At 42.0% G+C, this 26829-nt stretch overlaps 1 protein-coding gene across 4 annotated transcripts in view; it reads left to right on the top strand.

Annotated features, from left to right (window-relative positions):
* Positions 1 to 931: 931 nt before the first annotated feature.
* Positions 932 to 26829, top strand: part of BTK (Bruton tyrosine kinase) — a 32726-nt gene continuing 6828 nt past the window's right edge. The window contains exons 1-12 of one of the 4 annotated variants that reach the window (XM_044235095.1): positions 932 to 1056; positions 9794 to 9961; positions 10505 to 10603; positions 14211 to 14279; positions 15814 to 15895; positions 22494 to 22622; positions 22910 to 22977; positions 24059 to 24246; positions 24661 to 24723; positions 25303 to 25357; positions 25631 to 25710; positions 25876 to 26003. In XM_044235095.1, the coding sequence (XP_044091030.1) occupies positions 9821 to 9961; positions 10505 to 10603; positions 14211 to 14279; positions 15814 to 15895; positions 22494 to 22622; positions 22910 to 22977; positions 24059 to 24246; positions 24661 to 24723; positions 25303 to 25357; positions 25631 to 25710; positions 25876 to 26003 (1102 nt within the window). In that variant the 5' untranslated portion in view covers positions 932 to 1056; positions 9794 to 9820. The other 3 variants (XM_044235096.1, XM_044235094.1, XM_044235093.1) reach the window with 3 other exon arrangements.

Consider the following 26829-nt stretch of genomic DNA (forward strand, 5'->3'; position numbering starts at 1 on the left):
CGAGAACATGGCCATGCCCCCTGTGTCAAGGTGGGCTTGCAGACCAGTCAGCCGGGGCCATGCTGCCATCCTGGTCGGCAGCCACGACCAGCTGCATTTTCTAGGAGAAGGCTCCGAGAGATGACTGTGGCTAGACATAGGCTAGGAAGTAGCTGAGGACACATTCGGGCTTTGAGGGACGTGTTTACTTGGGTTCATGGGTTTACAGAGTTAAAGAGAAAGGTGTACATTGAAGAGTTAATCCCTGAGGCCAAATTTGAAAGGGAGAAAATCAACATCCACAGAAAATGGGGAACGGCACAAGTCTTTGTGTGGGCTTACATTCAGACATTTTTATCTGTAGGGGGAAAAAATGCTTTCTTAGAAAATGACTCAGCAGGGGGAAGTCTTGTCTCTACCTCTCTCTCTTGGGTTCTGCACTTTGGGGTCCCTTTTGTGAGCACTCTCCATATTTCCTTATCAAGATTAACCGTGTGACCCCCCAATGTCCACTGCCTTCAAGGACAGGAGGCTCTAAAGACACTCTCCCTCATTAGACCCTTTGTTTTGTCTTTGCAGGTCTGTATTTCTTGTCCTTCCTCTAAGTCTCTGCTCTCTGCTGATTATCCCCACAGATCTTTAGGGTACAAGGTCCCTTTACCTTGGGGAGGTCAGCATGGTAAGCTGTTTGCCAACCCAGCCCCATCTAGAGTCTCAGTGGCCCCAGTAATGTTGAGCAGAGCACTTTCAAGAGCACATTCAAGACAGGAGTGTCAGAGGTCCCAAGCAAATGAAGGGCGAGGACAGTTGGGGGTTGGGTGGGGGGATAAGGACAGCAGCAGGGAACCAGATACCATGCTGCTGAGAAGAAGAAAAAAAAAGACATTGGTTTAAGTCAGGAAACAAAAAAAGGGAACTGAGTGGCTGTGAAAGGGTGGGGTTTGCTCAGACTGTCCTTCCTCTCTGGACTGTAAGAATATGTCTCCAGGGCCAGTGTCTTCTGAGATCGAATTACACCTTCAAAGTCCTGGCATCTCAATGCATCTGGGAAGCTACCTGCATTAAGTCAGGACTGAGGTGGGTCTGGGGTATGGCAGGGGCTGGGCAGCCGCCGCAAATCCTTTTCATGGGGGCCCCCCTCAAGGCAGGAGAGAAAGCATGGCTCATGCCATATAGTCTTGCCCGAAAAGGAGGCTGACAGAGGGTAGCAATGTCATCAGTGCAAGGCCCTGGCAGTCCTTCCCGATGATCAGAAGGGACTGAAGTGTTCCTTCTGAGTCAGGTTGTGGGGGGAAGAAGAAAAAGAGCAAAGAGGGACATGAGGGGACCACTGGAACAGGTAGCAACTGTTGGAAGTGGGCACCCTTGCAAACCTTGGCAAAAGAGGAATCTTGGTGATGGCAGGAGGATACAAATATGCCATTTGGTCAAATACTGCCTGAAGATGCAAAAGGTAGATTTGTGTCCAGAGGCCCTTAGGAGAAGAAAATCTAAGAGGCACATTGAGAGAACAGTAAAAGCTCACGTGCCTTTGTAAACTGGGGAAAAGCCCAGGCTAACCCTGGGGGGAAGTTGCCTGCCATGGGCTAATTCGGGCCGTTGTTGCCAGGAGCAGAGCTGGATTATTGGAAGGATTGTGTGTGCCAGCCTCGTGGTGATGTGGGTCACAGACTGGGCCAGAAGAAAATAGCCTCAGCCTCAGCCCAAACAGTGGGGCTGACCCCTGAGGTCATGGGGCCAGTTTTTCCTATTAGCACTGCCTGCCATGTGCACGGCTTTCTTTTGTCTTCATCATTTCTCCTCTTCCTTTCTCTTCTCCCTCTCCGTTCCCCCTTCTCCGTCCCCTTACTCCTTTTCCTCCCCCTACTCTCTCTACTTGTATTCCCTCTTCTTATACACCCCCCTTTTATCTCGTTCATTACCGCATTCCCGGGAATAGGTTCAGAGCTTAATGAACAGTTGTTGAACTGCATTAGATTATTCCTGCCCTTTCCTTTCCCTTTCTAGTACCTTCCCTATAGGATTGTCATGAATAATAATTCAGTTAATATATATAAAACGGTTAAAGCCTGGCAATTGTAAGTGCTAATATCTCCATGTTTGCTCTGATTTTTATACTGCCTGAGCGGCTCTGCCTAGGGCAGATGGTGTGGCATTTAGAATAAAAGTGGTTGGTGACCCTGATCAAGACATCCTTGGATGAGCTATTAGACCTCCAAATGGAATCCTGGTCCGATTTCCTTTCTTATTTTATTTTTATTTTTAAAAAGATTTTATTTATTTGTTTGTCAGAGAGAGAGAGTACAAGCAGGCAGAGAGGCAGGCAGAGAGAGGGTTGGGGGGAAGCAGGCTCCCTGCGGAGCAAGGAGCCCGATGTGGGACTTGATCCCAGGACACTGGGATCATCACCTGAGCCAAAGGCAGCCACCCAACCAACTGAGCCGCCCCGGCATCCCCAATTAACTTTTTAAAAAAGATTTTATTTATTTATTTATTTATTTGCCACAGAGAGAGAGAGCACAGTAGGGGGAGTTGGAGAGGGAGAAGCAGGCTCACAGCTGAGCAGGGAGCCTGCTGTGGGGCTCAATGCAGGGCTCGATCCCAGCACCCTGGGACCATGACCTGAGCCAAAGGCAGACACTTAACTTACTGAGCCACCCAGACGCCCCAGTCCTGGCCCAGTTTCCTGATCACCCAGTTCTCCAAGCTCCAAATCTCTATGGCATGTTGTGGGTTTCCAGACGCAGAACAGCAGCAAAGCCCAGAAGTAGGGCTCTATAAAGCTGAGGGACTGTCCTCTGTACTGTTAGCTGTGTTCTAGCTCTGCTCCTTCCCTCCTTTTGCATGCCAAGCCCCTGAAACCAGGGTGCTATAGCCTCTTGGGAGCCTCAGTTATTTGATAAAACAATGCCATCCTCCTAATAAGCCACAAAATGCAAATACTCATGGAACCTAAAGCATTCAACCAAAACACTATCCCTTAAGGCTAACCCTGTTTGCTCTGTTCTGACCTCCTTTATAGCCAAACTGTTTAAACTGTTTGTGTTAAAGCCCAAATTCTGTTGCTTATGGCCAGTGATGTGTTTGTCTGGAGCCCTTTGTGAACCCTTTATGGTGAGAAACAGTGCAATTTTCCATCCAATTCAAGGGTCTTGGTGCAATTTTAAATTATCATCACCATGATATACTATTTCCATTTGAACAAATCTCCTACAGAGACTTTCCTTTCAGTGGACTCAACCCATACCAGGAAGTGACTTAGGTGTAAGGGGAAGACATGCCTTTTGAAAACGAGTTCAGATGTTCTCCAAAGAGTTTCCAGATCCCTGCTGCTGTTTGCCCAAAGATGCTATGCTGAGACCAATTGCTAACTCCTGGTAATAAGGGAGAGCTAGAATTTTCAGTGAGGCAGTATTCAACAAGAAGCTAGAAACAAGACATTGACCTAATTCACTCCAAAGCTGCTTGGTTATGCAAATGAAGCCATCAGGGGAGGGGGAGAGAGAACTCCTCTGAGGACCCTGAAACAAATAGGCCACGTGTGACTTTCAGTTTCTATAGAGGTTCCTGTGCACTGACACAGGGTGTTTGAAACACAAAATCCTTAATCCCAGGCTTTCCTTCTTACTCTCGGAGAAGCATCACCAGATGCCCTGAGAGTTAATGTTGCTTATCTGAACGTCAAGCTCATCTCACAGCCTTGCTTCCCTAAAAACAATAAACTATAGTTAATTAGCTCACCCCTAGAAGACAAGATTCTATAGAGTCAAGATAAGTTAAATTTTAGACAAGTTGTAGGTTGGAATACACTGGAGTTCCAGATCACTGGCTCAATGAAAAAGCAGACTAGTCGGCAATAAAAACAGAGTAAAAAAACTGACTAGAAATGGAGCTGAAAATAAATAAAGAAATGGGAAAAGCAGACTCTCAAAAACTGATGTCTGGAGTGGAAATTGGTAAAATGCCTCTGGAAACTACTTTGTCAATATATTTCCAAATGCAAAATGCACGCACTTTCTGACTTGGTAAATGATACTTATATAGAGATACTAATACCACGGAAAAATACTCAGGAATACTGTTAAACAAGACCTTCAGATATTTTGGGGAAAATGTGTGTTGGGAGGATGGATGGATAGATAATGTTCAGGAATGCAAGGAAACTGCAAATACTATACATAACGCGATCTCCAACCTAAGAGAAATGCACAAGAAAAAATGGAAGGTAATATGCCCCAAGATTAATGCCTTTGCAAAATGAGCTTGTAATTGAGATTTTCTTTTCAATATTCTTGTCCTTGAAACATTTTTTATAATTAAATGTGTTCATTTACTATTGAAAGAGAAAACAAAGCATATGTTTAAGCCATGGAAAACAAAAACTGAACCTAAAGAGAAGGCCAAAGGGCCTCTCAAGTCCAGAGCTAAAAATGGACACCACAGGAGTCACCCTCAGAGCAGAGGGACAGTGCTGAAAGTATTAGCACCAGTCTGATGCTGAGTGCAGACTTCAGATTAACTATCTGGCTCCCACAGTCAATGTTAACATGACAAGAGGCTGAAGAAGAACCAGAGACCCAAGACCTCTTAGAAAGGACTGCGGGAGGTGAGAAGTTCCCTGGGCAACACACAGCCAGAAAACTGATTTTGGCTGGAGGGCCTCACCACAAATTTGGTCACCTGTTACACTGACCATGAAGTTTATCAAATAATGACTAGAGCTTCTTGGGAATTTAGCAAGAGTAATTTGGTTTCTTTGTTGCTATGGTTATATTCTAAAGAAGACGTCTCTTCTGGTTCCCAGGCCAAGGAATTCTCAGTGAAAATCTCAATCGGAACCTGAGAGATGCTTCTTGGGACTGAGAAGAGATTTGGGGGGAAGCTAAATTTAGCCCGTCATACCTATTCTAATTTCAGACAGTTGCTAATTCTACCACATTCCATAGTAAAACTTCAGGAAGACAGGACTGAAACGGGAACAAGGGATAACACAAAGCACATAGGCCAACAGATAAGCCAGACCTGGGTTTGCCACTTCGTCTGAGTAACTGAGAATTCATTCTGAGAGTGGAAAACCATGATCACTTGCACAAGGATGTGCACAGCAGCATCGCTTATAATTGAAAACAAGCAATCTGAATATCCATCAATAGGAGAATGGACAAACCAAATGTGATGAATTCATCATACAGAATACTTTAAACATATAGAAATAGATTAGAGCTACCAACATAAATAAATCATAAACTATTATACTGGGAGGGGCACCTGGGTGGCTCAGTAGGGTAAGCATCCCACTTGTGATTTCGGCTCAGGTCATGATCTCATGGGTGGTAAGATCAAGCCCCATGCAGGGCTCCACACTCAGCTGGGAGTCTGTTTGGGATACTCTCTCTCCCTCTGCTCCTCGCCCCACTCACACCGAAGTGTGTTCTCTCTCTCTCTCTCTCTCAAATAAATAAGTAAATCATTCTTTAAAAATTATACTGAGAAGAAAAGCAAGCTGCTGAAGAATATGTGGCTCAGTGAATTAAAGCCTCTGCTTTCAGCTCAGGTCATGATCCCAGGGTCCTGGGTTCGAGCCCCGCATTGAGCTCTCTGCTCAGCAGGGAGCCTGCCTCCTCCTCTCTCTCTGCCTTCCTCTTTGCCTACTTGTGATCTCTTTCTGTCAAATAAATAAATAAAATCTTTTAAAAAATGTTAAACATGCAAACCAAATTAAATATCTTTTGTGGATATTTACATATGCAGTAATAATGTAAAAACATGCCTAGAAATGATAAACACCAAATTCAAGATATTGTTAACCTCTGAGGAAGGACGGGGATTGGTTGCAAAGGAGTATCCAAAGAGGTTTTGACTCTATGGGTAGTATTTTATTTCTGAAAACACCATAAGCAATTATGGCACAATGTTAAGATTGTATTAGAGCTTGGTGAGTACCTGGGTGTACTGTTCTTCTCTATACCATCTATTTGAAACATTTTATAGTGTAAAAGAAAATACATTTGATCAAAATTTTGTATTCACAGGATGCAATAACAACCCTAGGGACAAAGAGTGGATGGGTGTTTCACCTAATCTTATGCTTTTATCCCATCAACAATGAAAAGAAATCCTGAAAAGAAAACAGCAAGTAACACCAGTTAGGATCTCCTTGTGGAAGATTTAAAAGAAAACGTAAGAAAATCTGGCATGACTAAAAAGAGTCCACATGTGGGAGAAGGTACAGTTGACAGTTAACAGAGCTAAATCATCCTTTTTACTTGGAGGATTATTGCAGAGGAAAATGCTCCAGGACCCTGCAATCTCTCTCATCCCCTGAACTTACCACCATTTCCTCTTTTGCCAAATGTTCCTAGAAGATGCAGAGGGTCTCTCCCAACTGCTCTTTGATGATAACCATGGGGGATGACAGGGTGCTGAAGTAGATAGCATCAAAATTCATTGAAGGCAAAAAAATAATAATTATATATATATATATATATATATATATATATATATATGCCTTATATATCCGGGAGGCAATGAGGTAGGTATCACAGAAACAGCAAGGGCTATGGAGTCACAAATGGATGAGGTTGAGCAAGTCACACAACTTCCATGAGTCTCATTTTCCTCAGCTCTGTGTTGAGAGAAATAAATGAAATAATGAGTATAAATAATGAGTATAGACTGCACTGAAAGAAACACAAGTTTCCTCCCATTCCCTGGGGAGAAAACCAAATAGATAGGCTCTGGGCAATTGAGTAATGCTTTAAAGGAGAAATAAAGAGAGAATGCTATTTCTTGGATATTCTGGCTAAGTAGCTATCTGAACTATGACTGACTGGTTATTTCTAACTAGCATCTCCAGGACTCTTCCCAATCATAGGCAGGCTGTGCAGTCTTCTGAATTTTGCTCTGGTGTTGTCCCTGATAGTGTTTCTCTTAGCTTGAGCAATGATAGGGCCAAAGGCCAAATGATAGGGCCAAAGGTTTAGTTTACGGATCCTGCAGGTGCTTTTTGTATCAATTCCTTGGCATAGTGAAGTTTGTAAGATGGTTGAGCTCTTACAAGCATTCTCTTTATGAATTCTGCTGCTCCACAGGGAGCTGGGAGGCTGCAAATGTGGCTACATGAAAATCCTTGAATTTGTAGTATAATAAAGAGAACATTTTAATGCTGGAATTCTGTATTTTAAATGAAGAGCTCTGTGTTTTTCTATTATTTTTCTTCCTCTTTCTTTATATGAACAACAGTGTGTGTGTGTGTGTGTGTGTGTATAATATTCATGTCACTTCTGGTTTCCACCCCCACCCCCACTGTCTGAGTGAAGTGGAGGGTCAGCCCTCACGGTGCGTCCTTTGTGGTCAAATTGACTGTCAGCTGCTGATATGGTTAGAAAGAAATTTAGAAACTTCCACAAATAAGTTGCAGCTGCCCTCCAATGCAGAGGGTCCATCACACACCAACCTTCAGGAAGACATAAAGACAGATTTACCTCCTTTCACATTATATTGGTGGATGGATCGGTGATGGCTAAGGAGGAACTACCACATTTTCAGGCTGTGTGTCTGGACTGGATCACAAGGAATTAAGGGGAAAGCAGTCAAAGATGGGGAAACCAGACCTTGGAAATCCTGGCAATCCTTTAACTCAATAGTCTAGCCGTAGAGGCCATTTCACCCCTTGCTCTGAGGGGTGATGGCTAGTGAGAGACTCGCTTACTTCCTCATACTTAGACCAGCACTGAACCCTAACCCAATAGACACTTGAAAGAGAGGAAGGCGTCCTCTTGTACAAACTGGATTTGTTCTAAAAGAGAAAAAGAGCAGAGGCAGCTTCCAGAAGGACCTATCTTATAGGAAGTAAGAGCAGAGGCCAAGACTAAAGCGGATGCTGGGACAGAGCAGGGAATGTGTCCATCAAGAGCTTGCAACAAAACTGAAGGTAAAATGATGGGTATGCTTTATTCAGCTAACAGAAAGAAAACTGGATGTAGTTTGTTGGGAGGCTTCTGATCCAATTTACTGCTCATGCTACTCACTTTCATTAAGGCTTTATTTTTTCCTCTGTAATCAGAGTCTTTTTGATTGTGAAGAGGTACTTAATCGGAATTCACTGTGGAAAAAAATGGTATTGTTACAAGGATCTCTATACGTTGACAGTTCTTGAGAATACGGTATCATTACTTGGTTACCACTACTTCTGAATAATTGAATAATTTCAGGTTTGACAGAAATCTCTGTGGGTGTTGAGCATTAGAAAGTCCTCCGGTTGTAAAGTCTTATCAGTTCGTCACTCCTGCAGGAGACCATTTAAACCAAGGAGTCAGGGAACTGTGTGGCAAGGTGTGGGAAGAGGTACGCTCCTTGGCCTAATTTTTCTCAAAAGATCATTTATAAACCATTGAATGAATCCAGCACCAGAAGAGAGTCGCATCAACATGGTGAATAAGTGGCAAAGTGATCATTCTGAACATCCCTGGTGTTCCTTTAACCTATTTTTAATGTCTCCCCAGTATGGTAATAGAATTTTCTACACCACAGGAAAGAGCAAAATAACGGTGCGGATAGCCTCAGACTTTGATAAAAACCACTCCCTTGCTTCCCTGGTGTGAGCAATAATCTGTGCTTGGCAGGTAAAAAAAATGATGCTGACTTTATTTATCCAGAATCCACGATGCCACCAGAAGCACAAGGAGTTTAGATTTACAAAATGCCATCTATTTCCCCCTTAAGAAAAACCCACATGTAACAAAATTTGAGGTGAGCTGGTGATTTTTTCAATACTTATTTAGTGCCCCATTTTGTGACAGTATTTATGTTTTCACTTTATCTTTCTAAGGAAGGTTTGGAATTTGTACTATGCAATTGTGCATAAACTTTAAGTGAATAACTAATAAGAAGCATGTTTTGCGTGAATCAAAAGAGCCAATGGTGATTTTTCATAACTTTCTTTGCACTTTTGTACTTCAGTTACCTAAACCGAGTCTTTCTAGAGTATTGTGAGTTTAGAGAGGGTAAACAGGTTACTTTTCGTAAATAATCAGAGATGGCATTCATAAGAGCAAGACAGTTGCATCACTTCTGTATGACAATGTCTACAAGAACCAATCTAAGAAAAAAAGGAGAGAAAAAACCAAAACCAAAACCAAAACCAAAAACAACCAATAACTGCCTCCCCCCAAAATTGTTTTTCAGTTTTAGAACAAAGCTTGTATCCTTTGTAGCTCAGCCAGTGGCTGATGGGCAAAATCGGTTGGGCGGCAGTTAGTATACGTCCATAACTGCAGGTGCAGCCTCCGTATTCTTACTAGACCCCTGGGTTACAGACCCGGTGGGACACTGTTTGAAAAACTGCATTCACTGTCTAGGAAACTGGGAACTGAAAGTCCAATATCTGCCTCAGTGGAATTCTAGCACCTGCATTGTCCCTTCTGGGGATATCAGAATCAACAGTTGCACTGAGACTTTTGCTGTTCACAGATCCTGCACGTAAAATAAAAGGTGGTTAGTATAAAATGGCCTCCAGACATTACCAAGCACACAGGTACATGGCCTTTGACTCCAGAGCATTCCATGATCTTATACAAAAAACCAGTGTACATGAACTCACGCTGAACCCGTCCTCCCTATTCAATGCGCATCCATTACACCTGAATACTGGCCGAGATGGAGGCTGTGGAAGAAGGATGTGAAGGTAGGAGGAAGGCTCTTCATTAGCTTTTCATGATTCTGTTCCATTTGAAACTAAGTGGCCAGGCTAAGGGGAAACCAGGAGGGATGAGGATTTATGTGCTGGGTCCTCAAGAACTTTCTTTATCAACAGCACACAAGTGAGCTCCAGAAAGAAGCTATGGCTGCCGTGATACTGGAGAGCATCTTTCTGAAGCGATCCCAACAGAAAAAGAAGACCTCGCCTTTAAACTTCAAGAAGCGCCTCTTTCTCTTGACTGTGCACAAACTTTCCTACTATGAGTATGACTTTGAACGTGGGGTAAGTTTCTCTGCTGTGAAACCTGAGTATCTAGGATTTGGCCTTAGATCTTCCTTGAGGAGGTAGATAATTTTTGGTTGGAGGAGGGAGGTGGGTAGGGACCTAGGTCTATTTCAAACTCGGGAAAATGTTTCCTAGCCTAGAACTAACTGCATCCACACTGGCGCAAAAATTCAAAGGTGCGAAGAAACCATGGGCGAGGAGGGGGTAATCTTACCATTGGAATCTTGCAGTTGGTAATCATTCATTAAATATTTTTGAGAAGGAAATCCAAGTCTCAAAAATTATTTATTTTTTATGGTAAAGGCACACACAGTCATCCACTCTTCTATAGTATTTGCCCTCTATCTGGTAGTCAAGGAAGTTTAGATTAATAGATCTGGAAGTGTTCTTGCTCCCCCCCCCCCACCCAGAATGGCAGGTCCTGATGGATAGGGTGTGGGTGTCACTTCACTAGGTTCAATGATTAGATAACAAAATCTAATTATCTGTTTGCTTAGTCACTCCTAATCTTTCTCCATTTTCTTCCTCATTCTCTCTCAGAGAAGAGGCAGTAAGAAGGGCTCGATAGACGTTGAGAAGATCACCTGCGTTGAAACAGTGGTTCCTGAAAAAAATCCTCCCCCTGAGAGACAGATTCCAGTAAGTAGAGCCTGTTGTCAGAGCAGGAATGGGTGGTGAGAAACTTAGAACACTTCAACTCTCTGTAAATAAACCCGTGATGCTGTGCAATGTGTTAAAGCTCCCTCACAAAATTCTTCACTCTGTTCTTGGTTATACTGAGTTTCAGCATTTTTCCCCCAGATGCAGAACAACTCACTTAATGTTGAAATGTTCTAATACCAATTTTACGAAGACATATCAAATTTTCTCTCTTTTTTTTTTGGAAGGATTTTATTTTTAAAAAGGAATCTCCAGACATTAGCAGAAGGAGAGGAAAAATACGGGGGTGAAGATTGGAGGGGGAGACAAACCATGAGAGACTATGGACTCTGGGAAACAAACTGAGGGTTTTAGAGGGGAGGGGGGAGGGGGGTGGGTGAGCCTGGTGGTGGGTATTAAAGAGGGCACGTATTGCATAGAGCACTGGGCGTTGTACATAAACAATGAATCTTGGAACACTACACAAAAACTAATGTTGTATTGTATGGTGACTAACATAAAAAAATAAAATTATTTTTAAAAATAAAAAATAAAATAAATAAATAAAAGGATTCTCCACAACCAACGTGGGGCTCCACCTCACAACCCTGAGATCAAGAGTCACATGCTCCACTGCCTGAGCCAGCCAGGGGTCCCAATATGTGAAATTTTCTTTTCTTTTTTTTTTAAAAGATTTTATTCATTTATTTGGCAGACAGAGATCACAAGCAGGCAGAGAGGCAGGCAGAGAGGGAGTAAGCAGGCTCCCTGCCGGGCAGAGAGCCCAATGCAGGACTCGATCCCAAGACCCTGAGATCACGACCCAAGCCAAAGGCAGAGACTTAACCCACTGAGCCACCCAGGCACCCCTGAGTCATGAGATTCTTTAACAACTCACTCTTGATTCTCCTCTCATTTCCCAGAGCCTCTCCAAGGCAAAATGCCTATGGATTTCTGAGTTGAGTCTTTTAAAAATATCATTTATTATTTTTTCCTAATTACAAGAGTAGTGTGTACCTATTATAGAAACTCTAGAAAATACAAAAAAGCACAATAAAGATGATAAAATCATGCATAATCCCATTATTCAGTTAGAAATGACTAATGTATGTTGGTATACAGACTTAGAGTTGTTTTTCTCCACTTGCAACACCTATGTTCACACTAATATGTATGTTGTGTATTTATTTTTGTAAAGTTTATTTACTTAGGGGGCACCTGGGTGACTCAGTTGGTTAAGCATCCAACTCTTTGTTTTGGCTCCTGTCATGATCTCAAGGGTCCTGGGATTCAGCCCTGTGATGGACTCCAGGCCCAGCTGGGAGTCTGCTGCTTGAAGATTCTCTCCCTCTGCCCCTCCCCCCACTTGCACCCTCTCTTCCTCTCTCTCTCTCTCTCATCTAAAATAAATAAATAAATCTTTAAAAAATGTTATTTAAGTATCTCTACACCCAATGTAGGGCTCAAACTCAGGACCCTGAGATCAAGAGTCACATGCTCTTCCTACTGAGTGTGCTAGGTGCCCCTATGTACTTAGATATTTAAAACTTAGAATCATACTACACATCTTGATTTGTAATGTACTTTTTCAATTTAACAATATATGGAAATTTTTCCCATGAGAATAGATACTCTTTAATAATGTGATTTTAATGGCTGTGTGGTATTCTCTATTATGAATATACTGCAATTTGTTTAACCAATCTCTTACTATTACACATTTAAGTTGTTCCAACTTGATATTATAACCACACTGAGAACATCCTTGCATACATCTTTACGAACTTTTGCTATTCTTTACCTTATAATAACTTCCTAGAAGTAAAATATTGTTCTTCTCTTTATTAAATCTGCACAATTTGGTTATGTTTATCTTTTTATTCGATTTTATTTTCTAGCAGTGTAATTTAAATTTTGTACACTCCTACAAGCTATACATGAGAGTATCTCTATTTCTCTACATTCTTTCCATTACCAGATATTTTATATGATTGTTAATTTGACAGCCAAGAAAAGTGATATTTCATTGCTGACTTATTTTTCAATATTTGGTTACTCATAAGGTTGAACGTTTATATGTCTTACAGTTCATTTATGTTTTTCCATTTGTGAATTGCCTGTTTATTTTTTGCCATTTTTCCATTGAAATGTTTACCTTATTGCAAGTACTTTTTAAGAGATCTTGATATAGGGGCGCCTGGGTGGCTCAGTGGGTTAAAGCTTCTGCCTTTGGCTCTGGTCATGGTCTTAGGGTCCTGGGATCAAGCCCCGCATTGGGCTCTCTCTGCTAAGCAGGGGACCTGCTTCCTCCTCTCTCTCTGCCTACCTCTGTGCCTACTTGTGATCTCTGTCTGTCAAATAAATAAATAAAATCTTTAAAAAAGAGATCTTGATATATTAAAAGAATCAATCCTTAATTATAATACATGTTGAAAATATTTTCCCCAGTTTTTCATTTATCTTTGAACTTTGTTTATGGTGTTTTTTACTTGTTCATTTTTACCATTCTGGGTTTTAAAATCTATGTCATCAAATTAGTTCATCTTTTCTTAATGAGTCTAACCTTTAGCATTATAGTGGGAAGTCTTGTCTCCCATAAAATTATATATAGTCATTTATTTCTTTTCTCTGTCCACTCATTGTTCCATTTTTATATTAAGCTTTGAATCCATCCATTAAGCTTTTGAATTTACTTTCATGTATGGTGTGAAATAGCCCCCCCAACACACACACCAGAAGTAGTGGTAACCTCCCTTTCCTCGATAGTTTGAGATGCCTGAGGTTTTTTTTGAACATGTATGTGCTGAATCTTATGGACATGTGTCCCTACTGGGTTAAAGAAAGCAATCTCTAATAATTAGCATTGTCTAGGCAGGAAATTCTTCTGGAGCGACTACAGAGGACTCCCAATACCTAAGGAAATCCAAAAAAGAACAATGCATCAACCAATAACTATGCTTTCTTTTTTAAGTTTTTATTTTAATTCTAGTTTGTTAACGTGCAGTGCTATATTGGTTTCAGGTGTACAATATAGTACAACAGTTCCATACATCTTCCTGTGATCATCACAAGTGCACTCCTTAATCCCCATCACCTATTTAACCCACTCACCCACCTCCCCTCTGGTAAACATCAGATTGTTCTCTATACTCAAAAATCTGTTTCTTGCCTTGACTATCTCATTTTTTTCCTTTGCTTGTTTGTTTTGTTTCTTAAATTCCACATACGAGTGAAATCATATGGTATTTGTGTTTTTCTGACTTATTTCATTTAGCATTATACTCTCTAGCTCCATCCATGTTGTTGCAAATGGCAAGATTTCATTCTTTTTAATGGCTTAATAACATTCCTTTATATAAATATATCACATTTTCTTTATACTTTCATTAATTGATGGACATCTGGGCTGCTTCCATATCTCAGCTCTTGTAAGTAATGCTCCTGTAAATGCTGGGGTGCACATATCCCTTTGAATTAGTGTTTTTGTATTCTTCGGGTAAGTACCTATAGTGAAATTGCTGGGCTGTAAGGTAGCTCTATTTGTAACTTTTTGAGGAATCTCCACACTGTTTTCTACAGTGGCATATGCTTTCATCTTTCATTGCAGAGAAGGGGTGAAGAGTCCAGTGAAATGGAGCAGATTTCAATCATTGAAAGGTTCCCTTACCCATTCCAGGTAAAGTGTTTTCTCTCACCATCTCTCAAAGGTACCTGTAATGTAATAATTAGGGTTGGGGTGCAGGGCACAGTGAAGAATACTAGGTCCCAGTGAACAGAATTTGAGGTGGACAAGGAAGCTGAAGGGAGAAATGAGACTGACATGGGCTAAGACTGTTTTCTTTTCTATTTTCCCAATTTAACATGGTACCTTTTAGTCCCTACACCTCAAAGAGAATCCATAATGGCAGTAATTCTATTATAGTGTGTCTTGTCTATGGTAACTGCATTGAGAAAGATGCTTTGTTTGTTGGGTGAGCATTTCACTTCCTTCTGGTTCTGCCTATCTGTCTAGTGGTGGTCATGTGGGTTGAAAAGACAGAAAAGGGGAGGGAAGGAGTAGTTATTAGGAAGTTCGGTATGGGGAAGGCTCATTACATTACCCATAAACCTAAATTCTATTCTAGTCTGAAGTAACTGAAGAGCCACATAGACATCTGTTTCAGAGGTGCACTGTAACCCATGAAGGAGAGTAAAGCTTCAGATTCAATCTACAATTTGGTTTGCTTGTGTCCTAAAAACTCTGTAGGTCACATGTTGTGAACATAGCAGCCTCTGCAAACAGTGAAAGCCAGAAAAGGAAGTGGAAAGTCTCAGGGGAGGGGGCTTTCTGTCATGGATTTATGAGCACAGCTAGATTAAGAACCAAAGAGAAAAATGTGCAAGGATCTTGTTCATGTCCCTGACTATATCAAAGTCGACAAAACCTGTGAAGGAGGAGTGTTTTAGACATAGTTTTTACTATCGTCTTTCAACAAGATGTTGTTTGGTTGGCCTAGTGGGTAATGCCAAATACCAGATAATTCAAATTAATTTACATTTGATTTCAGAATCCAGTACGTAATGTCTGTTGAGTCTGTGAGGATTAGAACCACATGTTTCATGAACCTCCAGAACACCTAACACAATGTCTTGTACATGTGAAGTGTTCAAAAAATTACTGCCTGTTTGATCTGAAGACAAAGCTTAATATATATTTTTCTCTTTTTGAAGTAAATATATACTTTACTCTTTTGTGGTTTCAAACTTGGTTTGTTTTGGCAAGGGGAGGCCTCTAGGCAGTAGGAGAAAAATTAGCCATAAGTTAAAATTTTGCTTCATACTATCCAAGTGAATAACCCTCATCTACCAAACAAGACTTAAGTTATACAAATCATTACTTCCATTTCTCTTCTATACAAACTCAAGTTTTAATAAGATCATAAAATATTTTTTGTTGAATAAACACAAATCCTGTCTCCACCAAGGCTGGGGGAAATATTATGAACTAAGTTTACACACAAACTGAAACATAAGTCATGAGGATCTGGGACTATTTAAAAAGCTAAGAATTTCTAAATCCTACAACCCTGGATACTGACAGAAGACCCTACCTTTCTTTGTTTTCCACTATGGATATACAAAATTGTAGCTTAAGATTAGTTCCTTCAAAGACTTTCTTCTTTCTTCTGAATCCTAACTGCTGAAGTCTGTGTGTCCATTGCTTCATTCAGGTTGTGTATGATGAAGGGCCTCTTTATGTCTTCTCCCCAACTGAAGAACTGCGGAAGCGTTGGATTCACCAGCTCAAAAATGGTGAGAATTATTTGGAAAAGAAAGTTTCCAAAGAAAGAAGGGAAGAAAGTGGGGATGGAGAAAAAGAGAGAAGAGAGGAAGGAGAAAGAGACATGGATGGAGGGAGAAGGAGAGGGAAAAGAAGAATGGATGGAAAAAGGGAGGTGAGAGAAAGAAGAAAGAGAAGAGGCGGAAGGGAAGGAAGGAAAGAGAGGAGGGAGGGGGAAGGAGGATGACAGAGAGCAAGGATGGTAGAATGCATTTTCTCCATTATTAGTGATACAATTGAGTTTCATATTCCCTTTTATGAATAAAATATAATGTGCTAGACTCAGGGTTTCAACCCAGTTCTACCACTATCTCTCTAGTGCAATTCTACAATTGTAGGCACCTCTATTTCTCTATCTATAAAACAGTCCCACTCTTTACACCCATTTTGAGGGTGGTGTGGTGTGTCATTCAATGGTCATTGCAATATTTCAAGTCCTAAATATAAAATACCTAGTTCCAATGATTAGATTATCATAAGAATGTTTGAAGTTACAGTGGGGAATCTCCTTCCAAGCCCTCTCCCACCACAAATAAACTGGGTGACCTCTGGAATGTAGGCCAAGAAGCTTCTTCTGAGGCATCATTTCTTCTTCTGAAAGAGAAATCATAACAATGTCTGCCATACCTACCTCCAAGGTTGTCCGAATGATCCAATGAAGTAATGTGTGTGAAAGCCTTAGAAAACTGTAAAACACTGTACAGAAAAGCACTGTACATCTCTTCACTGTGGCTAAATATTTTCTAAGGAACATGTTCATGTTCCTTGCTTTGTGAGGACTTAAACTTGAACACAGTTTCAGCACTTGACATAGCCCATACAGTGTGCTGAGATAAACTTGACTCTAAAGGCTTGCAGCACAGGATGCATGCAGACATATTTGTGTGTATATATAGCCACATGTCAAGTGACTGAGAGATTAACTGGTTGAGTTGACATCAGGAAAGGCTGCCTAGAGAAACAGGAAGGATGGCAGACTGATAACAGCATGGTTGGGTTATTGCACGACAGCCCTTTGTCTTAACATTTAGATTCTGATATTCAGTGGTTCACTGTACCACCCTTTTTCACTCCCTTGAATGCAAGTCTGATTGGCCAAAATAAACATCACCAAATCTTTCAAGCTGAAAGAGGAGAGGAGAAAGGAAGAAAGGGGTCATTTATTGAATCCTTGCTACATGCCAGACACTGAGCTAGATATCTTACATTTATTATCTCATTGAATTCCCACAGCTACCTTGGGTTCAAGACAATCGTATAGTAATTACTAATTACTCACTTAATGAGCACTTAGTATGTTCCAGGCTCAGTGCCAACTGTTTCAAGTAAACTAGCTTTTAATCCTTACAATAAGCCTATGAAGTATGTATCATTCCCCTATTTACAGATGAGGGAACTGAGGTTCAAAGAGGTTCAGTAACCTGCTCATGGTCACACTCAGAGACATGCAGAGAGGTGAAGCCTGGGTCTTCACCACATCCCTATGTCTGTAGGACTCCAGAACCTAAGCTTATTGCCTAGTGTCATGCTGCTTGGGTGTTCTCAAGTCCAGAAAGTACACCTGTAGTTGGCTGCAAGATATTCTAGAGGAAGGCCATGTTGAGATTGCAAATTGGTGCTATCTTGTACCACGAAGTCCAATTCTTGGCATGTTTTGAAATAAGAGGCCTGCTTTAGCCCTAGGGGTACAAAACGAGTACACAGAGGGCCTATATATTTGTACTTCCTTGGTTTTCTCCACAGTGTGTCATACAGTGCCTTGCATACAGAAAGGGAGCATATCTGTTGTATCAACAGATATTTCTGTAAGGGTAAACAACCACCATGGGTAGTTGGGCTCCATGTTGATGGACAGCTAGGATTTAGTTTGGAGATAGGGGATGATGGGACATACTGAGGGAGAATCAGAAAAGAAAAAAAATGTAACATGTGCAAGTTAGTAACTCCTTTACACTTAAACGACGAATTTCAAAACCAGTCATAGATTAGCCTAACAAATACTTCTAGAGTGCCCTCTACATTCAAGGTATGAGCAATGACAGAGGATAAGAATATTCAGCTTGTAAACTTGGTTTACTGACTCAAATGGCAAACCTATTATTCTGGTTATACACTATTATTAAAGTTCACTGGGCAGGTAAACTTACAACAGTAAAAATAAAGCCAAAACAAACAGAAAACACCACCCTTTCAACTGGGTTATGAGTGTGGATGGTTAGTGTGAGTTAAGGTGCATTGTTGCCTTCTCTCTCTTGCATTTGACGGAAGGCATTTCATTTCCAGTTGTTCTAGACCTGGGTGTGTGTCTTGTTGAGCCTGCCTGGGCCAACAACATGACCCAAAAAGGAAGGACCTTGCAACAAATACCACAGTTGCTAGGAGATTTAGGTGCAAGTTCTAACAACACCAGAATGGCCCCAGGTTTTGGCAATGCCAGTCATGAACTAATCTAGCCAGCATAAAATCCTACTCCGGGGTTAAGTTATCCTACTGTAGGATGAAATGCACCAACTGCAAATCACTAACATGAGAAGGAGACTTCATCAGGGTACTGGCTACGTCTGCAGGGGTATTAGCTATGAAAGTACATGAGGGAAACTTCTCCAGTCCTGGATCTGAGCCTCAGGATGCCTGGGTGGTTCAGTCGGTTAAGTGGCTATGTTGGGCTCAGGTCATGATCCCAGGAGTTTGGGATCAGGTCCTGCCTCCGGCTCTCTGCTCAGCAGGAAGTCTGCTTCTTCCTCTCCCTCTGCCTTCTGCTCCCTCTGCTTGTGCTCTTTCTCTCTGTGTCAAATAAATAAAATCTTTAAAAAAATTTTTTTAATAAAAATAAAAAAAATAAAAGTAGGGCTTCAGGTGCCCCATATCCAGCTGCCATCTTTTTTCAGTGGCACCTTCCATGCAGAGGTTTCATCCCTGAGGACGTAGCCATACACTCTCTTCTTCCATTTCCTTGAACACAGCAGTGCACACTTTAATGGTATAGCACCACAGATAGTTGTCTGCATTTTCTCTAGAATCTTTCTTTGGTCAAGCTCAGTAGATCCTCTCCAAATTGCAATATCAAAAATAAGCAAAAGGCCTGAGCTCACCGATAATGAAAGAAAGAGGGGCATTGGCAAAACTCCAACAACCAGTATAGGGAGGGCTACTTCGTGCATGCCTGAAGCAGAGTTTCAGCCCATCAAGTACTTAGGATATGTGCACCAACCATTAATATTCCCAGACAGGACTGGCCCTATGCATCAGTGCAGTAGTCTTTCCTGGCCCTCTCACTTGGACACAGTGGTGGTCAGCTTGGGTTGTTAATAAAAAAAAAAATACCATAGACCAAGTGGCTTAAACAACAAATACTGATTTATCACAGTTCTGGAAGCTGGGAGTCCAAGATCGGTGTGCCAGTGGGTTTGGTTTCTGGTGAGAACTATCTGCCTGGCTTGCAGAATGGCTACTTTCTCATATGCCAGAGAGAGAGAATCTCTCTCAAGTCTCTTCTTATAAGGGCACTATTTCCATCATGAGGACTCTGCTTTTATGACCTAAGTACCTCCCGAAGTCTCCATCTCCTAATACCATGACATTGAGGGGCTTTATCATATGAATTTCGGGGGTGGAAGGGACACAGTCCATGACAAACACTCTACTTTGGCAATTCTCAACTAAGTAGCTAGAAATACCAGCTCTGGATTGGGCAACAAAAGGAAAAGGTGTCATCTTCAAGGGACCTCTTAAGAGGCAGGCAGTATTTGGGAACATATGGTGAGCTCCTTATGATCTGCTGGAAGTAGAGAGGGCAGAAAGCATTATGTGCCCTCATTAGCTTATTTGCATACCTTATTTTATCAGAGTAGCCAGGGGTTGATTAGGAATTCTTGGCAGATCAAAAACAAAAAACTGAAATCTTGCCATTTGCAACAATGTGGTTGGAACTAGAGGGTATTAATGGTAAGCAGAATAAGTCAATCAGAGAAGACAATTATCCTATGATCTCACTGATATGAGGAATTTGAGAAATGAGACAGAGGATCATAGGGGAGGGAAGGGAAAAATGAAACAAGAGGAAACCAGAGAGGGAGACAAACCATAAGACACTCAATCTCAGGAAACAAACTGAGGGTTGCTAGAGGGGAGAGGGCTGGGAGGTTTGGGGTGCCTGGGTAATGGACCTTGGGCAGGGTATGTGCTATAGTGAGTGCTGTGAATTGTGTATTACTGATGATTCACAGACCTGTACCCCTGAAACAAACATTACATTATATGTTAATTAAAAAAAAAGAAATTCTTATATACAACCAAAAAAAAAAAAAAGAGAGAGAGAGAGAGAGAGAAACAATTCTTTACAGGTCTACCAACGTCTAGGCCTGACCAGAGGGTCTTCAAATCCCTGAGTGAAGAATAATGGTTGGGGGAGGGTGGGCAGAGAGTGGAAATAGTGAGAGCAATCAGTTCGGTTGATATCTGGAACATGGTTCAGAATTGCCAGTGGCTGGTAATAATAAAAGAAAGACTTTGGGTTGGTTTTATTATTGTTTTAAAATCCTCTATAGATGGGTGCCTGGGTGGCTTAATCCGTTAAACCTCTGATCTCAGGATCCTGGGATCTGGGATCCAGCCCCCATGTGGAGCCTCTCATTGTGGGGCTTTCTGCTCAGCAGGGAGTCTGCTTCTCCCTCTTCCTCTGCCCCCCCATGCATGCTCTCTCTCTCTCTCTCAAATAAATAAATAAAAATCTTTAAAATATTTTTAAAAATTAAATAAAATAAAATTCTCTACAGACAATGCAACTCCTTATCTGAATAGCTCCCACCACACTGTGCTTGGTAAGATGGTGAAAGGGAGTGCTAAGAAAGTAAGGGGTGAGGATGGACTGGGACTAATGGTTAGAAGTCTTCAAATGCTCTTAGAAAAGCATTAAAATAGTACTTTAAAAAAAAAAAAACAGCACGTTTGTTCATTTGCCTGTAAAATGCGCCTGGCCATCAGAAGCTTCTAGGCTTCCCCCAAAGTCTTAAGTGAATGAGTGTAACTAGCAAGCTCTTAAGAACTTGAGTTGTTCTCTATAGAGGAAAGTTTTGACTTGTTTTTTAATCTTTTAAAGAAGTTATATGGACTTCCTCTTAGCAGTAAACACTGAAATGTGTAGGTCCTCAAATGTACACATTGTATTTTTTTTCCAATTTATTTATTTTTAGAAAAACTATTCATTATTTTTTCACCACACCCAGTGCTCCATGCAATCCGTGCCCTCTATAATACCCACCACCTGGTACCCCAACCTCCCACCCCCCGCACATTGTATTTTTTTAAGATTTTTTATTTTTTTATTTGAGAGAGAGAAAGAGCATGGCAGGAAGGGACAGGGAGAGAGGGAGTAGCACACTCCTAACTGAGCAGGGAGCCCAACCCCAGGACCCCAGGATCATGACCTGAGCTGAAGGCACAGGCTTAACCAATTGAGCCACCCAGGTGTCCCTCAGATGTGCATTTTCTTAGACCATTTAAGGTCTTTTTGCCCTAATGCTAGCTGTTGTCAATTATTTCAGTTGTCTTTGCTTCTCTGTCATCTGACAACATGATCCCAGGAGGACTTGACTAATTGACTTCATGCTAAGATCCTAGAGATACCACAGTATTAAAAAAAGTGATGCCAATTCCTCCTATCTGCAAACCATTGTATTCTTTACAAAGGACTTTGGCTTCTGGGACCTCTTTTGAGCCTCATGACTCTGTGAAGGAAATGGAGGTGCTGTGTTTGTTTCCCACAATGAGCTCAGGCCACTTCAGTGGCCCTAGGAATAATGGAACCAGGAAGAATCACTTCATTTGCTCCTGAGTTCCATTCTGTTGACTATTCTCTGAACACCGAAAGCCTGATGCAGACATTCTCACCAAAGCAAATATCTCTAAAAGATCACTTAGGGGACGCCTGTGTGGCTCAGTCGGTTAAGCATCTGCCTTGGACTTCAGTCATGATCCCAGAGTCCTGGGATAGAGTCCTATGTCTGGCTCCCTGCTCAGCTGGGAGCCTGCTTCTCCCTCTGCCTGCTGCTCCCCTTTCTTGTGTTCCCTGTCTCTGTCTGTCAAATAAATAAATAAAATCTTAAATAAAATAAAAGATCACTCAGGTGGCTGGAACACTGGTATGCTAAGAACTGGAATAAGAGTTTGGCTTGGGCACATTGTTTCCTGTATCTGGAAAAGAACACCGTCATCAACACTTTGTCTTACAAGAGGATTGAAATGCTTACTGGGAAAACAGATTCTGTGTGTGTGTGTGTGTGTGTGTGTGTGTGTGTGTGTTTCTCTTGGGCTCTGGAGACATCAGATATTCTTATCTTGGTAGTCAGGAGACAGTCATCATGACAGCCCACTGCAGAGAACTGCATACGAACTTTCCAGGGCCAGGGATGTGAGCTAACTGGTTTGTCGTCTGCTTTCCTTCAGGGTGGGGGAGGAAGGGAGAGTTATTTGAAGCTCACCACTACCCTTTGTCAAAGAGGAAAACATGCAAATGGTGAATTCTTCAGAACATCAGATGTGATCTCTTTCTCTCTTTTCTCCCTCTTACAGTAATCCGGTACAATAGCGACCTGGTACAGAAATACCACCCTTGCTTCTGGATAGATGGGCAGTATCTCTGCTGCTCTCAGACAGCCAAAAATGCGATGGGCTGCCAAATTCTGGAGAACCGGAATGGAAGTAAGAGATACGATCAAGATAAATTTCTGTCTCTTTGGATTCTATCCGTCACTCTTTAAAGGGTTGGCCAATGCACAGAGGGGCCTGGGGAGGGGGATTAGTCGGGGCGCAAATACCACTGGCGCTCTGCTCTCCAAACCATGTGACTTCTCACAAGGCTGTACGCCCTCAGACTTCTCCGAACTGTCTTAAAGGAACTGTGTACAAAAGCTAAGTTCCTGAGCAAATCTGTCCCTGGCCCTTTCCTAAGATGCATTCTATATCAATACTGGTTTCTTACTTTGCAGGCTTAAAACCTGGGAGTTCGCACAGAAAGACAAAAAAGCCCCTTCCTCCCACGCCTGAGGAGGACCAGGTATACAGGGAAATTATGCTGTTACTGCTTAAATAGAAACTTACACTGGTGCCTGGCTGGCTCAGTCAGTAGAGCTTGTGACTCTTGATCTTGGGGTTGTGAGTTTGAGTCCCATGTTGGGTATAGAGATCACTTTAAAAATAAAATTTAAATTAAAAAAAGGAATCTTACAGTAACACTCTGAAAACACACCTGTCTTAGAACTCCCATGGGAATTGGCAGTGTTAATTGATGTTCATGTGGAGACATGGGATTTGTCCTGAATAGGACAAATCTTACCACTCTTTGGTGGTGAGAGAGGGGGCTGTTAGGATGTTCTTGGCAACAATTTAATCCAATCACCTGTTTAAAACAAAACAAATCCTGTTTTTTTAAATAAAAAATATTTTTTGTGGGAGGTTGGGGTACCAGGTGGTGGGTATTATAGAGGGCACAGCTTGCATGGAGCACTGGGTGTGGTGAAAAAAATAATGAATACTGTTTCTCTGAAAATAAATAAATGGGAAAAAATTGAAAAAAAATATTTTTCAAACAAAGTTTTAAGAATTTAACAGTAAACACCCATATACCCAATACTTGACCCTACCACTAATATATTATTTTAAAAGTTGGTTTTTTGGTTACTTTTTGAAGTCTAAAAAGCACTTTCTCATACTTTGTAAGTAAGCAGGGTAGGAGTTATGCTCATTATACAAACAAGGAAACCAAGATTCAGGGCCACTTAGCAGATCCATGTACTAGTTTAGTGCCAAGCTTTCTTGATCGTGGCTGTTCGTGGTTTTTGTCCAGGAAGCTTTAAAATACTGATGCCTGGGCCCCGCCCCTGAGATTTTGACGTGATTAATATAGGAAACTGCCCGGGATTGTTAACCACTCTCCAGATGATTCCAACGTGCACTCGAGGCTGAGAGCCCAGCACAGATACTTGAGAATCATTGTTGAATGAATGCTGAATAAACCTTTTTTGTTTATGCCTGATTTAGGTTAGACTGGTGTTTCGAGTAAGCCAGAGAGTTGTGGGAGAAGAGGTGGGTGCTTCAAATCTAGCCAAACACCCCTACTTTTTCCCCCAACTACACAGATCTTGAAAAAGCCACTGCCCCCTGAGCCAACAGCAACACCTGTCTCTACAAGTGAGCTGAAAAAGGTTGTAGCCCTTTATGATTACATGCCGATGAATGCAAATGACCTACAGCTACGAAAGGGTGACGAGTATTTTATCCTGGAGGAGAGCAACTTACCCTGGTGGCGAGCACGGGATAAAAATGGGTGAGTCCACTCCAGCTCTTCTGGAACCCTCTCCACACGTGTGCAGAAGCTTGCAGCTTAATTCCCCTACGTGGTATCCCAGTCAGCAGTTGTTCTTTCCACCCCAAAGGGAATATGCTGTCCTGCCAAATCCTTCCCAGAGTGCTTTGCTTGTCGCCACATCTCTAAGCCTATAGGGTCTGGGCCATATGTTGCCATGTACATATATCAGTGCCGCATGTGCAGAAACCACACACTTCACTGGCCTAGCCATGCATCAGTGGCATGATCCTCTTTGAGGGAGGGGAGTGGCTTATAGATCTCCATTTGAGATTGGTTCTGAGCTCAGAGATACGGGGTGCATATGAATCTATCCCCCCTCCTCCCACAAGGATGGGAAGTGCTGGGTGATCTACCACATTGTCTCCTCTTCAGGCAGGAAGGCTACATCCCTAGTAACTATGTCACCGAAGCAGAAGACTCCATAGAAATGTATGAGTGAGTATGCTTATGTGCCCAGAGCACAGTCTTCCCAGAGGAACTGAATACAGTATATACATGTTTATACTTTCAATATGTTATTTCAAGATACTTATTAAAGTCAGTACCAACTGGGTCAAATGATGCCACCACCTTAAATTAGTAGCTATGTCTTACCCTCACTCCAAACACCCTTTGCTTATGAGAGCTGGATAGATCATCATGCCCTCCCCCCAAATCCAGAAGAACCAAGGAAAAGGATTTGACGGCTGGATAGGAAGCATTTGAAAGGGTGAAAATGTCAACCTTCTGTCACTGTCCCTTCTCCTGAATTGTGGAAATGGATTGTCCTTGGGTGCCCTGTCCCTGATCTCATCCCTACATCCCTCTGCCACCTGCCTTTTGTCCTCTACTCTTCAATTCCAACCAGGCTCTGGGAAAAAGATGCAGGGTACTATGCACATGATAGGTACTCCATAAGTAGGAGCTGAGTGAACTGGATTGAACCACTGGCATAGATGAACTGTGGAAGGCGCTCTAACCTCTAAGCAGCTAATGCCATGGCCTAAGAGCCACTGAAACATTCTCCCTTTACAGGTGGTATTCCAAACACATGACCCGGAGTCAAGCTGAACAGCTGCTAAAGCAAGAGGTAAGGGTGTGACCACAGGCAAATGGCAGTCTCCTTGCACAACAAGTGAGGGCTTTCTGCTCTCTGTCCCCTCAAAGCGAGGCAGTGTCAAGACTGTCATATTATGGGGGGTGGTGGTCTCAATTAGACTTTTCACTATCAAAAGCAGTGATGTTGCTGCTAAAACATGGCACTCACTCAGCAGTAAAATTCAGTCTTCAATTTTTCTCTCAAGTTCGGGCAGGTGTGAATGCCACTTCCTCCTTAAAGTTGGCTTCTTTTTTGTTGTTTCAGGGGAAAGAAGGAGGTTTCATTGTCAGAGACTCCAGCAAAGCTGGAAAATATACCGTGTCTGTGTTTGCTAAATCAACAGGGTGAGTGTTACTGTGTCAAGGCCCTGGGGACAAAGGACAGAGGTGTTTTCATGGTGTGTCCCTCCTATGGTTTCTGCCCCTTACACGCAAAATTCATTTCGCTTTACTTCTTGGGTCCTCCTGACCCTTGCTCCCAAGTCACTGACCCAGCCTCCACTTCTTCAGGGACCCTCAAGGGGTGATCCGCCATTATGTTGTGTGTTCCACACCTCAGAGCCAGTATTACCTGGCAGAGAAGCACCTTTTCAGCACCATACCTGAGCTCATCAACTACCATCAGCATAACTCTGCCGGTGAGTATCAGAGGCACCAGAGAAGAAGCACGTGACAAGAACCAGGAAAGGCAATTCTGGACAAGGTGGTGAGGGGAAGAAAAAGCCTCACAGGGCAGTGCAAATTTGGTGAAAGAAAACCCGTAGGATGCCAGGTCAAGATCAAGTAAAGGGGAAGTCAAAGGGTGACTTTACAGCAAGTAGTGAGTGACTTTTTATTTGGTGGCTGATACTCAGTGCTAAGGAAAGCCATAGAAGATCCTGGTAATTAACAAATCAGCAAGTACTCATTGAGCTCCTACTGTATACACAGCAATGTTCTCGGTACTGGAGGAGAACACAGTGAAATTATCAGTCAAGGTCCTTGCCCTCAGAGAACATACAGATTAGAAAATACCCAAAGACAGTTTCTAAGTAGGGTAGACATTTAAAAACCTGGAGATTGGTGAGGACATAAAGACATGGGATAAGCTTCATTGGGAAGACTTGCTGCTTTCTGCTACCTCCACGCAAGGCAGTGTCAAGTGTCAGGTGTCAAGACTGTCATTTTAGGGGGTCCTTATGCTTTTGTTACTGAAGTAACAAAAGCAGAAGCTAGATGTGAGCTAAGTCTGGGCTGGGAGGTGGGGATATATTTAGTTGAGGAGTATACATCAATTAGTATTTTCTGTCTTTTTTTTTTCTCTTCTGAAAATTCTTTTGTGAGAGGAGAAGCTTCCAGAAACATTTGGGTTCATGGAGATCTTCTGGGATTCACAATGTACCAGAAGGATGACTGTCAGAAGTGCGAGGCTTTATGTGAGGGTGTGTGCATCATCCCGTCTCCTACACTGCACCAGCAACATGA

Source organism: Neovison vison, chromosome X (genome assembly GCF_020171115.1).
Source record: "Neovison vison isolate M4711 chromosome X, ASM_NN_V1, whole genome shotgun sequence".
Classification (NCBI taxonomy): domain Eukaryota; kingdom Metazoa; phylum Chordata; class Mammalia; order Carnivora; family Mustelidae; genus Neogale; species Neogale vison.